The sequence below is a fragment of the Wyeomyia smithii genome, chromosome 1 (assembly GCF_029784165.1).
Source record: "Wyeomyia smithii strain HCP4-BCI-WySm-NY-G18 chromosome 1, ASM2978416v1, whole genome shotgun sequence".
NCBI lineage: Eukaryota > Metazoa > Arthropoda > Insecta > Diptera > Culicidae > Wyeomyia > Wyeomyia smithii.
Genome location: NC_073694.1, coordinates 113179458 through 113191454, shown reverse-complemented (window position 1 = coordinate 113191454; position 11997 = coordinate 113179458). Strand labels below are relative to the sequence as shown.

General features: G+C 48.6%; 1 protein-coding gene across 1 annotated transcript; it reads left to right on the top strand.

Moving 5' to 3' along the window:
- The first annotated feature begins 3414 nt into the window (after positions 1 to 3414).
- Positions 3415 to 8886, top strand: LOC129717093 (uncharacterized). The gene is made up of 2 exons (XM_055666937.1): positions 3415 to 3765; positions 7891 to 8886. Exons 1-2 carry the CDS (start codon positions 3415 to 3417, stop codon positions 8884 to 8886), a joined length of 1347 nt encoding a protein of 448 aa, XP_055522912.1.
- The last annotated feature ends 3111 nt before the right edge of the window (positions 8887 to 11997 follow it).

The window sequence follows — 11997 nt, the reverse complement described above, 5'->3', positions numbered from 1 at the left end:
TTGCACGAAGGCATGCATTGCGCAGGCCTGCTATCGTATCGCTCCACCAGTATGTCGGTGGCCTACCCTCTCTAGGCGGACGAGACCTAGGCATCGTGGCGTAGCACGCCCATGACAGCATCGAATTTAGATGGTCCACATCCGGGAGCAGTTTACCCCCTTCGTGCTTCCATCTAATTGCCTGCCCAAAAACATCTGCATCGAAATGCAATGTTTTCCAGCCGTAGAAGGATGGAATATTGGCCCTACTCGCTGCTTGCTTCCGCACGCCTACCTCATAGCGGATCGATTGGTGATCGCTATTCGTGTAGCTGTCGTCTACCCTCCAGTTCATGATCAGTCCCGGGCTGCAGAACGTCACATCGATAATCGATTCGGCACCGTTTCTACTGTAGGTGCATTTTGTACCAACGTTAGCCAAGTCTAAGTTGAGCTTTGCCAAAGCTTCCAACAAGACCTGGCCCCTCTGGTTTGTACAGCGACTCCCCCACTCGACAGCCCAAGCGTTGAAGTCACCCGCAACCACCAACGGCCATAGGCCCGTCAGTTCCACGGTTGCTTGATCGACCATCTGCGCGAACGTTTCGGTAGACCAACTTGGCGGAGCATAGCAACTGCAGTAGAATACTCCATCCACTTTGGCAATAACGTACCCCTCTCTGGAGGTCTACACAATCTCCTGAACCGGGGACCTGCCTGTCGTGCAAATGGCCGTCTTCCCAGACTTGTCCGATACCCAGTTACCGTTTCCGGTTGGGATACGGTATGGGTCCGAGACGATGGCCACGTCCGACAACGACTCAGCAGCCGCTTGGTGTAGCAACTGCTGCGCCACATAGCAGTGGTTCAGGTTTAACTGTATCATCCTCAGGCCTGCGGCTTAGTAGCCGGCCGTGCAGCCGGACACTTGGGGCCTCCCATGGCGTGTTTGGCGTCCCGTTTACCGGTGCATACCAGACACTTGGGAGGTGCACCGCAGTCCCGTGCCTTGTGGCCTGCGCCACCGCAGCGGCGGCATAAATTGGACCTGTCGGGCCCTTTGCACGACCAGGATTTATGCCCCCGCTCAAAGCACCTGAAGCAAACGTCAGGCTGTTGGAAGGTGCCCAGAGGGCAGACCGACCAACCCACCTTCAACGTGGTCTTCTTCAGGGCCTTGTTACCCTCCGCTAGTGGAAGCTTTATGGTAGCAACCTGGGTGCCGGCCGGGCCCCTGCGGAGACGAACTGCCTCTGCGGTCACTACCACTCCACACTCTCGTTCGAAGGCTTGTGCTATGTCGCACCCTTCGGTGATCTCGTCCAGGTTTTTAAGCTGGAGAGTCACTTCAGGAGTGAGGGCTCGGATTTGAACCTCCTCGCCTAGCACTTCCTGGGCCGTCTTTTTATAGGCACAGCCCTTACCCTTCGCCTCTTTATGGAGTTCGAGGATCATCTCGCCGGTGCGTGACCGACGAATTGACCTGACGTCCGTGCCGAGGTCTTTGAGCTTGGGTTCGCCTCTCATGGCCTTCAAGACTTCGGCGTACTTAGACGCATCGGTCTTGAAAATGAGCGCGCCACCCTTGCTCCGCCTACTCGCCCCTTGCGGCTTCTTATTGCGGTCGCCGCGCTTCGCGCGTCGTACCCGCTTCTGCCGCTTCTTATTCAACACGGTGGTCCAATCCGTGGCTTCGCCGTTTGCCGGTTCGCCGTTTGCCGGTTCATTGCTCGGCTGGACCGACGAGCCAGCTTCCTGGCTGTCACCGAACAACCGCCTTCGTTGCGTCCTGGGGGCCGTTTCCCCCGGAGAGCCCCTCGCACGTTTGTCAGTCGGTTCAGTTGAACAGACTTCGGCAAACGATGCTGCAGCTGTTTGTGTGTATTTAGACACAGCTGCAGCACTCCCTTTTGTAGGCTGGTTGAGCCTCGCCCCTAGCGCGAGTGCCTTGCTTCCGGCATCGTTAGCCCGTTTAAGGGCTTTCGAAAACTCGGACTTCGCGCTGCAAACGTTCATACGTAACAACAGAAGACATTGTTTCAGGTCTTTTGAAATGTTGCTCCGTTCGTCCGTGAACTTGAGTATTTCATCAAGTTGTACGGACACCGCCTCCACGCTTGGGAACTTATTCATGTGGCTTTCTACCGCAGAGAGTAGCATAGCCCCAGATATCTGTTCCCGCTCCTTGGCGGTTTTAGGTGTTTCCACCTTGCCACCAGTCTTCGCCGTTCCGGTTGGTGCTGGCTTAGGCGTGCCCGCCTTTGCCCCAACTCGGAACTCCCCTGTCGGTGTCGCAAAAGGTGTACCAACCTGTGCGCCGCCTTTACCGGCATCGGCCAGTCTCGGTGGAGACCGGGCGATGCCCCGCCTGGCAAACGGGTTTACTAACCCGTCCGCCCCATCCACTACCTTCGCCTCTTCGTCGATTTTAATGGTAAACATTTTGATTAAAAGGGTCCCCCTTCAAGCCGCTATCCTTGGTCATGGTGGAGTGGTCGCCTATATGGTCCCATGGTGGCCTATGCCGGAGCAGTGAGGTCATGGCTAGTGAAGGTCGCCATAGCCCCTCATGAGCAACTATGACGCCTCCCGACCGGCGTAAGTCAGGAAAGGGCATCTGATCCCACTCCTGCCTGATTCCCATCAGGCAATGACCGCGGAACGTACTGGAAGGCCTGCCAGGTTTTACGGGACGGAGACCCCTGCAGCCGTATGCCACCTCGCCGTTTCAAGCCGTTGTCACACGACTTTACTAAGGGAGCTCGGTGCAGGTGCCACCCTACGTCGTGGTATAAAATCGTATTCCCTCACAAAAACTTGAAAACACAGCGACCAGTACACCATAATTGGGACCTTACTGGTATCAGCCCCAATAGGCAGGTTAGTGCATTTGGATGATGGGAGCGGCACTACTCGCTTCGTCGAAGCTGTTTACAGGTGGCCGTGGCTTTTACGGGGAATCGACTGCCCAATGCCCGAAACCCCACCACTCCCTAGGCAAGCTCCCGCTGCCGGTCCAGGACTAATTGATGCTATCACACACCTATCGGTGGTCACGCACGCGTGCATGGCCTCGACGGTCGCCAGGCGTCGACCCGTGGTGGCCTGCATGATTGATCGTCATCATCGCGTGTAGCAATCGATAGCAATCGATAGCAATCGAGAACAAAAGACATCTTTTGATAGTAATAGAAAACAAAAGACATCTTTCGTCAGTAATACAAAACAAAAGACATCTTTCGTCAGTAATAGAGAATAAAAGACACCTATCGTTACTGATAAACAACAAAAGACATTGTTCAGCTGCTGGATAGATCGGCTGGGTATAAATGCGAGCTCATGGCAAGAACCGTTTCAGTACAATTTTTATACTTGTGATACGATTACGTTTTTTGCTTTTGCTTTTGATTCGATTGGATATACAAACTGTTCGATATGAGTAACGCGGCAGTGAAACGTGGTGAACGGGAGCAGGCGATCAAGTTGGCGATTATTGCCATTAGGTTTGGCAAGTCGTTACGGGCAGCTGCTGGAGAGTATGGTATACCCCGTACCACCTTGCTTCGCCACAAGCGATTAAACGCTGGCCTGATGGTGCAAGCGGACCCGCTACATCCTACGATATCGATGGAGGATGTGCAAATTTGTAAGCGCGGAAGACCACCGTTGTTCCCCGAGGAACCAGAACGGGCATTCGAAAAGTATTGCTTGCTATGCTCGGACAAGTTCTTCGGTCTAACATCCAGAGACATTCGTGTGCTTGCACCACCAGATTGGCGGCCATATGTACGACGAGCAAGTTCCCGGTTCAGGAGGTTGTCTCAACCTCAGAAGAAGGGTACGTAGTTGCTAAGGTCAACGCAGTGTTCTACTGCAGTTGCTATGCTCCGCCACGTTGGTCTACCGAAGGGTTCACCCAGATGGTCGACCTCCTATCCATGGAGCTAACGGGCCTAACGCCGTTGGTGGTGGCGGGCGACTTCAACGCTTGGGTTGTTAAGTGGGGAAGTTGCTTCACGAACCAGAGGGGCCAGATCCTGTTGGAGGCTTTTGCAAAGCTCAACCTAGATCTGGCCAACGTTGGGAACAAAAGTACATTTAGCAGAAATGGTGCGGAGTCGATCATCGACGTGACGTTCTCCAGCCCAGGACTGATCAAGAACTGGAGGGTAGACGATGGCTACACTAATAGCGACCACCAGGCGGTCTGTTTTAGTGTAGACAACAACGAGAGGCGGCAAGCGACGGGTAGAGCCAACACTCCGACCGTTCGCGGGTGGAAGACATCGCACTTTGATGCCGAGGTATTCGAAGAGGCAATGAGAAGGGAGCGTGAGGGGTCAGTTGGCTCCGCCCGACCGCTGACCAACTAGTTGCTATGCTATCGCGGGCGTGCGACGCCACCATGCCTAGGACTCGCCAACCTAGGAATGGAAAGCCACCGGTTTACTGGTGGACGGACGCGATAGCCGACCTTCGCAGTGCGTGCCTCCGTGCAAGACGGAGGATGCAGCGTGCGCGAAACGAAGAAGAGAGGACAGAGCGCCGCGCAGCATTCAGTTCGGCAAGATCGATGCTAAAGAGTGCGATAAAGGCCAGCAAGAGGGCCTGCTTCGATAGGCTATGTGCGAGTGCCAATACAAATCCGTGGGGTGACGCCTACAGGATCGTAATGGCCAAGACTAAAGGCGCGCTGGCGCCTGCAGAGCGATCACCAGCGATGCTGGAGCGTATCATCGAGGGACTCTTTCCACGCCACGAGCCAAGTCCTTGGCCTCCGGCGGTCGAGTCTCACGTCCGACGTTCCAGTATCTCAGACATAGACCAGAGATGGTCGGCCAACCTGCCGAGCATCCAATCCGTGAGCGACGACAGCCGTGTCGAGGCAGGGGAGGAGGCAAGGGTTACGAATGAGGAACTCATCGTGATCGCCAAATCCCTAAAGGTGAGCAAGGCACCGGGACCGGATGGTATCCCTAACCTGGCGATCAGGCTGGCGATAAAAACGGCCCCCGGGCTGTTCAGGGCAGTCATGCAGAGGTGCCTGGATGACTGTCTCTTTCCGGACAGGTGGAAGCGGCAGAGACTGGTCTTATTGCCGAAGGCTGGGAAACCGCCAGGGGACCCATCGGCATGTAGGCCTATCTGCCTGCTGGACACCGCGGGCAAGGTGCTTGAGAGGATCATCCTCAACAGACTGGTGAGGTACACGGAGGGTGTACACGGTCTGGCAAGTAACCAGTTCGGCTTCCGGAAGGGCAGGTCCACGCTGGACGCAATCTCTTCCGTCATCAAGACGGCGGAGGTAGCAATCCAGCGCAAGAGAAGGGGAATACGCTACTGCGCAATCGTCACGCTCGACGTGAAGAATGCGTTCAATAGTGCCAGTTGGGACTCCATAGCGCTCGCGCTCAGGAGCATCCATGTACTGGTGTCGCCGTACAAGATTCTGGAAAATTATTTCCAGAATCGAATACTTGTTTACGACACGAAGGAGGGTCAGAAGTGCGTCCCAATTACCGCAGGAGTTCCGCAAGGTTCTATCCTGGGCCCGGTGTTGTGGAATGTCATGTATGACGGAGTGTTGAAACTCAAGTTCCCTGTAGGGGTTGTGATCGTCGGCTTTGCAGACGACATAACGCTGGAGGTTTACGGCGAGTCCATCGAGGAGGTTGAGTTGACGGCCGCGCACTGTATACGCAAGGTCGAGGACTGGATGCGCTCCAGGAAACTGGAGCTCGCGCATCATAAGACGGAGGTCACGGTTGTGAACAACCGTAAATCGGAGCAACAGACGGTGGTCAGAGTCGGAGTGAAGCGGAATACGTACCGAGTGGTTAGACACTATTACTGCTGGATGTGATATGTCCTTTGATTAACTGCACTACATCTGCTCGATTTTAATTACTTTTAATCTATCAGTTAAGTTGAAAAAATATTAAATCACTTAAACACTAAACCGAAACTTAAACAACGGGCATCACTTCTGCCTCGCGGAATAAAACTTAAGAGTTAACACCTAAACGAACCGCGGACTATCAGTTAAGTTGAAAAAATATTAAATCACTTAAACACTAAACCAAAACTTAAACTACGGGCATCATTTCTGCCTCGCGGAATAAAACTTAAGAGTTAACACCTAAACGAACCGCGGACTATCTATAACGACGTAGGCACCTGCCTCACGAGGGGTATCACTATAACGACCTCTGACTTCCTTGAAGTCCCAGCTTAAGTATTCGCCGCTACTCCGGTCACTCCGAATTTTCCCGCGGCGTCGTCTTCTCACGAGAGCGGGCCGCTCTTCCGTCTCTTTCCTCGCGAACGTGCCCGTGCACGGCTGATGCAATCGTTGTTGACTTTTTCGTAAATCCGCTCGGTTGCATGTTTTGATTAAACATCCGCGAATTGGAGTTTTTTGCTGTAAATATAAACTTAAAACATTCGAACTTGCGTTCGATTTAATAACTGAGGTATTGTTTTTGCCTCCATAATCAAAACAATACCTTCTTTGATTATGATCCACTTTTCATATTTTCATAACATGAGTGGTGGATGGAATTTCAAGTTTCAACACTTGCGATGTTGAAACAAATTGACAAGAGAAATGATTTCATCATCTTGTCCATGCATATTAATGACAAGTTTTTCCAAAGATGTTTTTTCCATTTAGGATTTTTCTTAATCCTTCTTTGGAAGAGAATGGAAATTAATTGTAACCGCCTAAAATCAGGTCGGCTCAGGAGACTGCACCATCACCTCGAAGCGATCCCTGAAGCTCTTGGGGGTTATGGTGGACGACAAGCTCACGTTCGGGAGTCACGTCGACTATGCCTGTAAGAGGGCCTCATCGGCTATTGCAGCACTATCTCGTATGATGTCCAATAGCTCAGCGGTTTATGGCAGCAAGCGAAGACTTCTTGCCAGCGTGGTTTCGTCCATACTTAGGTATGGTGGGCCAGTGTGGTCCAGAGCGCTAGGTACTAACAGTTACCGTGGTAAACTGGAAAGTACCTACAGGCTCATGTGCCTGAGAGTTGCGAGTGCGTATCGTACGGTGTCATACGATGCAATCTGTGTCTTGTCCGGCATGATGCCTATCAGCATCGCCATCAAGGAGGACAGAGAGTGTTTCGACCAACGTGACACAAGGGGCATACGAGGTACCAGAAGGTCATTCTCGATGCTCCGCTGGCAGCGGGAATGGTCCAACTCCACAAAAGGCAGATGGACGCACCGACTCATACCGGAGATATCCGGCTGGGTCGGGAGACGACAAGGTGAAGTGAACTTCCACCTGACACAAATCCTGTCAGGCCATGGTTGTTTCAGGCAATATCTGCACAGGTTCGGACACGCGGTGTCCCCCATGTGTCCCGAGTGCGTGGAGGAGGAGGAGACTGCTGAGCATGTCTTCTTCGTATGCCCCCGTTTCGTAAGAGCGAGGAGCAACATGATGGCTGTGAGCGGGCCTGGCACTACTCCGGACAATCTAGTCCGGAGGATGTGCGACGACCCGGACATCTGGAACGCGGTCTGTGCGGCCGCCTCTCAGATTGTTCTGGAGCTGCAACGTGTGTGGCGGGTCAACCACCAACACGCCAGTGGTAGCTAATTACCAGTCTCCAGGTAGTTAGCTAGGAGGTTATAAGAGTAAAGATGGTGCATCACGCACAAAAGCCCCTCCCCGACGTAATACTTAACCGTCGTTCCGGTAAGACCAGGGCTGGAGACTGGAGGGGTTTTAGTGGGTCGGGAAAGGGATCAGTAGGTGCCTGGGCGAGTGTAACTACCACAGCATCTCTCCCCTAGTCTCATCCCCACACCCTGAGTTCTCTTCTCAGGTGGTTGTTCGCAGATTTCCCCGCCACCATTAAAAAAAAAAAAAAAAAACCACAATTCGCGAACCAGCTGGGGATTCCGGTTCCCGAGAATTGGATCGCGAATGCGAAGGCAGGCCCTGTTTGGTTTCGGAACTTTCTGCGCCGAAGGCCGAACCTGTCGATGCGTTCACCCGAGTCGACCAGCATAGCCAGAGTCTCTGCTTTTAATCCCACAAATGTGGGCAAGTTTTTCGATCTTCTACGCACAGTAGCCGAGAATATAACTTTCGAACCAAATTCCATCTGGAATCTGGACGAGACTGGAGTGACAACAGTTCAGAAACCTCAACGAGTTGCCAGTCGCCGTGGAGTCAAACGTGTTGGTCGAGTAACTTCGGCCGATCGGGGCCCGTTGGTTACGATGGTACTTGCGGTTTCCGCCACTGGCAATAAAATGCCACCATTTTTCGTTTTTCCTCGAAAACGTTTCCATCCACACCTTCTGGATGGTGGTCCAACGGGATGGGCTGGAGCGGTGAGCAATACAGGGTGGATGAATGCAGATATTTATCTGGATGTTCTCCGACACTTTAAAGCATTTACGCGAGTGTCCAAAGAAAACCCGCTTTTGTTGATTGTGGACAACCACGGTTCACACAGAAGTCTACCTGCAATCGAATTTTGCAAGGAAAATGGCATTCACCTACTTACAATACCACCCCATTGCTCTCACCGCTTACAACCCTTGGACGTGAGTGTGTTTTCGCCGTTCAAGCACTCAATGAATGTGCTGTGCGACGAATGGACATACAGGCATCCCGGAAAGCCGATGTCTATTTTTGACCTTCCGGCTATCATCGACAGCGCTCTCGAACGGAGTGCCACGGAGCGAAACATCAAGGCCGGGTTCCGGGCATCAGGTATTTGGCCCTTCAACCCGGATGTGTTCACTGCATTGGATTATGCTCCATCATCAGTGACAGGACCTTCCTTGGTTGACGAAATAATACCAGGATCACTGCTGGACACTCTTTGCAGAATCAGACCAATCCCGCGGGCACCACCGCGTGCTACAGGCAGATGAGGACGAAAACCTGGACGAGCTGCTATACTGACGGACCCCGCTGAAATCGCTCTGATGGTATGTTTTTATTTCTCACGAAGCTCTGTTTGACACTGAATGATTCATTCTCTTCAAAGGAACAAAACATACAAGCGAAGGGAGTAGCCCGACCCACTCAACGGCGAGTAGGCCGACCACGTAAAGCAACTGTGCAGTTTCATCGCCTCGTTAGTGCACCACCAAGACCAACGATAGTGGTAATAAAATAAATATTATTATTATTATTATTATTATTATTATTATTATTATTATTATTATTATTATTATTATTATTATTATTATTATTATTATTATTATTATTATTATTATTATTATTATTATTATTATTATTATTATTATTATTATTATTATTATTATTATTATTATTATTATTATTATTATTATTATTATTATTATTATTATTATTATTATTATTATTATTATTATTATTATTATTATTATTATTATTATTATTATTATTATTATTATTATTATTATTATTATTATTATTATTATTATTATTATTATTATTATTATTATTATTATTATTATTATTATTATTATTATTATTATTATTATTATTATTATTATTATCATTATTATTATTATTATTATTATTATTATTATTATTATTATTATTATTATTATTATTATTATTATTATTATTATTATTATTATTATTATTATTATTATTATTATTATTGTTATTATTATTATTATTATTATTATTATTATTATTATTATTATTATTATTTTTATTATTATTATTATTATTATTATTATTATTATTATTATTATTATTATTTTTATTATTATTATTATTATTATTATTATTATTATTATTAGATTTATTTCTATTGTTTTCATTATTGGTATTACTGTCTTTTTTATTTGATCCATTGTAGTTTGAAATATTGTTTTTAAAATTTAATATCAACTATTTGATCCCCCCCACACATTCGAATATTTATCGTTTGTGTGCGGTAGAGCGTAGAGCTCCCGCAAAATGGACGACATGCAGGTGCAACTTTTCCTGGATGTGGAAATAAATGGGGAAGGAATTGAAATTTCCCCCAGAAATTCTCCCTTACTCTCCCCTGTACCACCCCCGCTACCTAGCCCCATACCAAGGGTACCGGAAATACGGGTAAAAGCTTACCCAGATGCCGCTAGTGGTCCCTACGTTGTTTACTTCCGGCCCATAGAAAAACCTTTGAATTTAATTCAAATAGGCAACGTTGTTTACTTCCGGCCGTAACCGAGATTACGAAGGTGAGGCCGAACAAACTGCGAGTTGTCATGAGAAGCTTGAAGCAAGCAAACGAAATTGCTAGCTACGAACTCTTTACAAGGGAGTACCGCGTGTACATCCCTGCCAAGGACGTGGAGATCGACGGTGTGGTTACCGAAGGAAGCCTCACGGTCGATGACATTTTGCGTCACGGGGTTGGCTGCTTCAAAAACCCCCTGATTCAAGATGTAAAGATACTGGATGTCAAGCAATTGCATTCAGTATCCATCGAAGAAGGGAAGAAGAAATTCCTCCCTTCGGATTCCTTCCGTGTAACATTCGCCGGCTCCGCACTGCCGAACTACATCTCTTTGGACAGGGTTCGTCTGCCTGTACGCCTGTTCGTACCGCGGGTCATGCATTGCCAAAACTGCAAGCAGTTAGGTCATACAGCCACCTACTGTCTTTACTGCGAGGGAACTCGGCATGACCTTTCGGCGTGTCCCGCGTACAAACAGCGCGAGGAAAAAATTAAGCGTTCCCTTAAGGAACGATCAAAGCGCTCTTTTGCAGAAATGCTTAAGAGGGCTGAGCCACCCTCGACAGGAAACATCTTTTCCTTTTTGCCAACCGATGAGGGTACATCTGACGATCCCGTCGAAGGGTGTTCTTATGCCTTGCCAGAGGGTTCTAGGAAGAGGAGAATGCTCAACTCTCCTAATCTTTCTCGCAAAGGTCGTAAGACAACCCCTAGCGGAATGACCAATAAGACAACACAAAAAGGAAGCGGTGAAGAAAAACCGAAGCAAGTACCCCCCGGTTTTAATTTCAAATCAAACCAGGAGTACCCACCGCTTCCTGGGGCACCAAAAACCCCTCGTGCACCCATTTCTCGATCAGAAGACATAAAAGAAACAGGGTTCATAAAATTCTCTGATATTGTGGACTAGATATTTAAAACATTCAACATACCAGATCCCCCTCAAAACATTCTTCTTGCCCTTCTCCCTACAGTGAAAACCTTTTTGAAGCAACTCACAGTCTCTTGGCCCCTCATTTCAGCTATCGTATCTTTCGATGACTAATACGTCGAAAGAGGTTAGGAATTTTGTCACATTTGATAAACACATACAATTGTGATGCGTTCGCGCTCTGTGAAACTTTTCTCAATTCAAATGACCAACTTAATTTCCACGATTTCAACATCATTCGTCGAGATCGAGGCTCACACGGTGGAGGTGTACTTTTAGGGATCAAAAAGTGCTATTCTTTTTTCAGAATCGACCTCCACTCGATCTCGAATATTGAAGTTGTTGCCATTCAAACGAACATGAATGGAAAAGACCTTTGCCTTGTTTCGTTATATATTCCCCCATCCGCGCGGATTGAACAGAAGCAACTCCTTGATATAGCAGAATTGCTTCACGCACCTTTTTTGATTTTGGGAGATTTTAACTCTCACTGTTCGCTATTGGGGTCGCTGTACGACGACAACCGATCTTCTTTAATCTGTAACTTGATCGACGACTTCAATATGACAGTTTTGAATACTGGGGAAGCGACACGTGTACCTAATCCTCCAGCACGTGAAAGCGTGCTTGACCTATCCCTTTGCTCAACATCACTAGCGTTAGATTGTCAGTGAAAAGTAATCAACGATCCCCACGGTAGTGATCTCTCCAATCGTTATATCAATTGCTAATGGTTCAACTCCCCCGAACCCAATCAATATTTCCAACCACCTTACACGTAATATTGATTGGAAGCGTGCTGAGTCTTTTATAGCGGAATCTATTGAGACTCACGAGGAACTTCCTCCGGAGGAAGAATACGCGTTCTTAGCTGGCTTGATAATCGACGCC

Bases quoted from the DNA above. Each gene is read 5' to 3' on its own strand.
- LOC129717093 (XM_055666937.1), top strand. From the start codon at position 3,415: ATGAGTAACGCGGCAGTGAAACGTGGTGAACGGGAGCAGGCGATCAAG. The intron at 3,766-7,890 runs GTACGACGAGCA...TTCGCGAACCAG, and splicing joins CACCAGATTGGCGGCCATAT to CTGGGGATTCCGGTTCCCGA.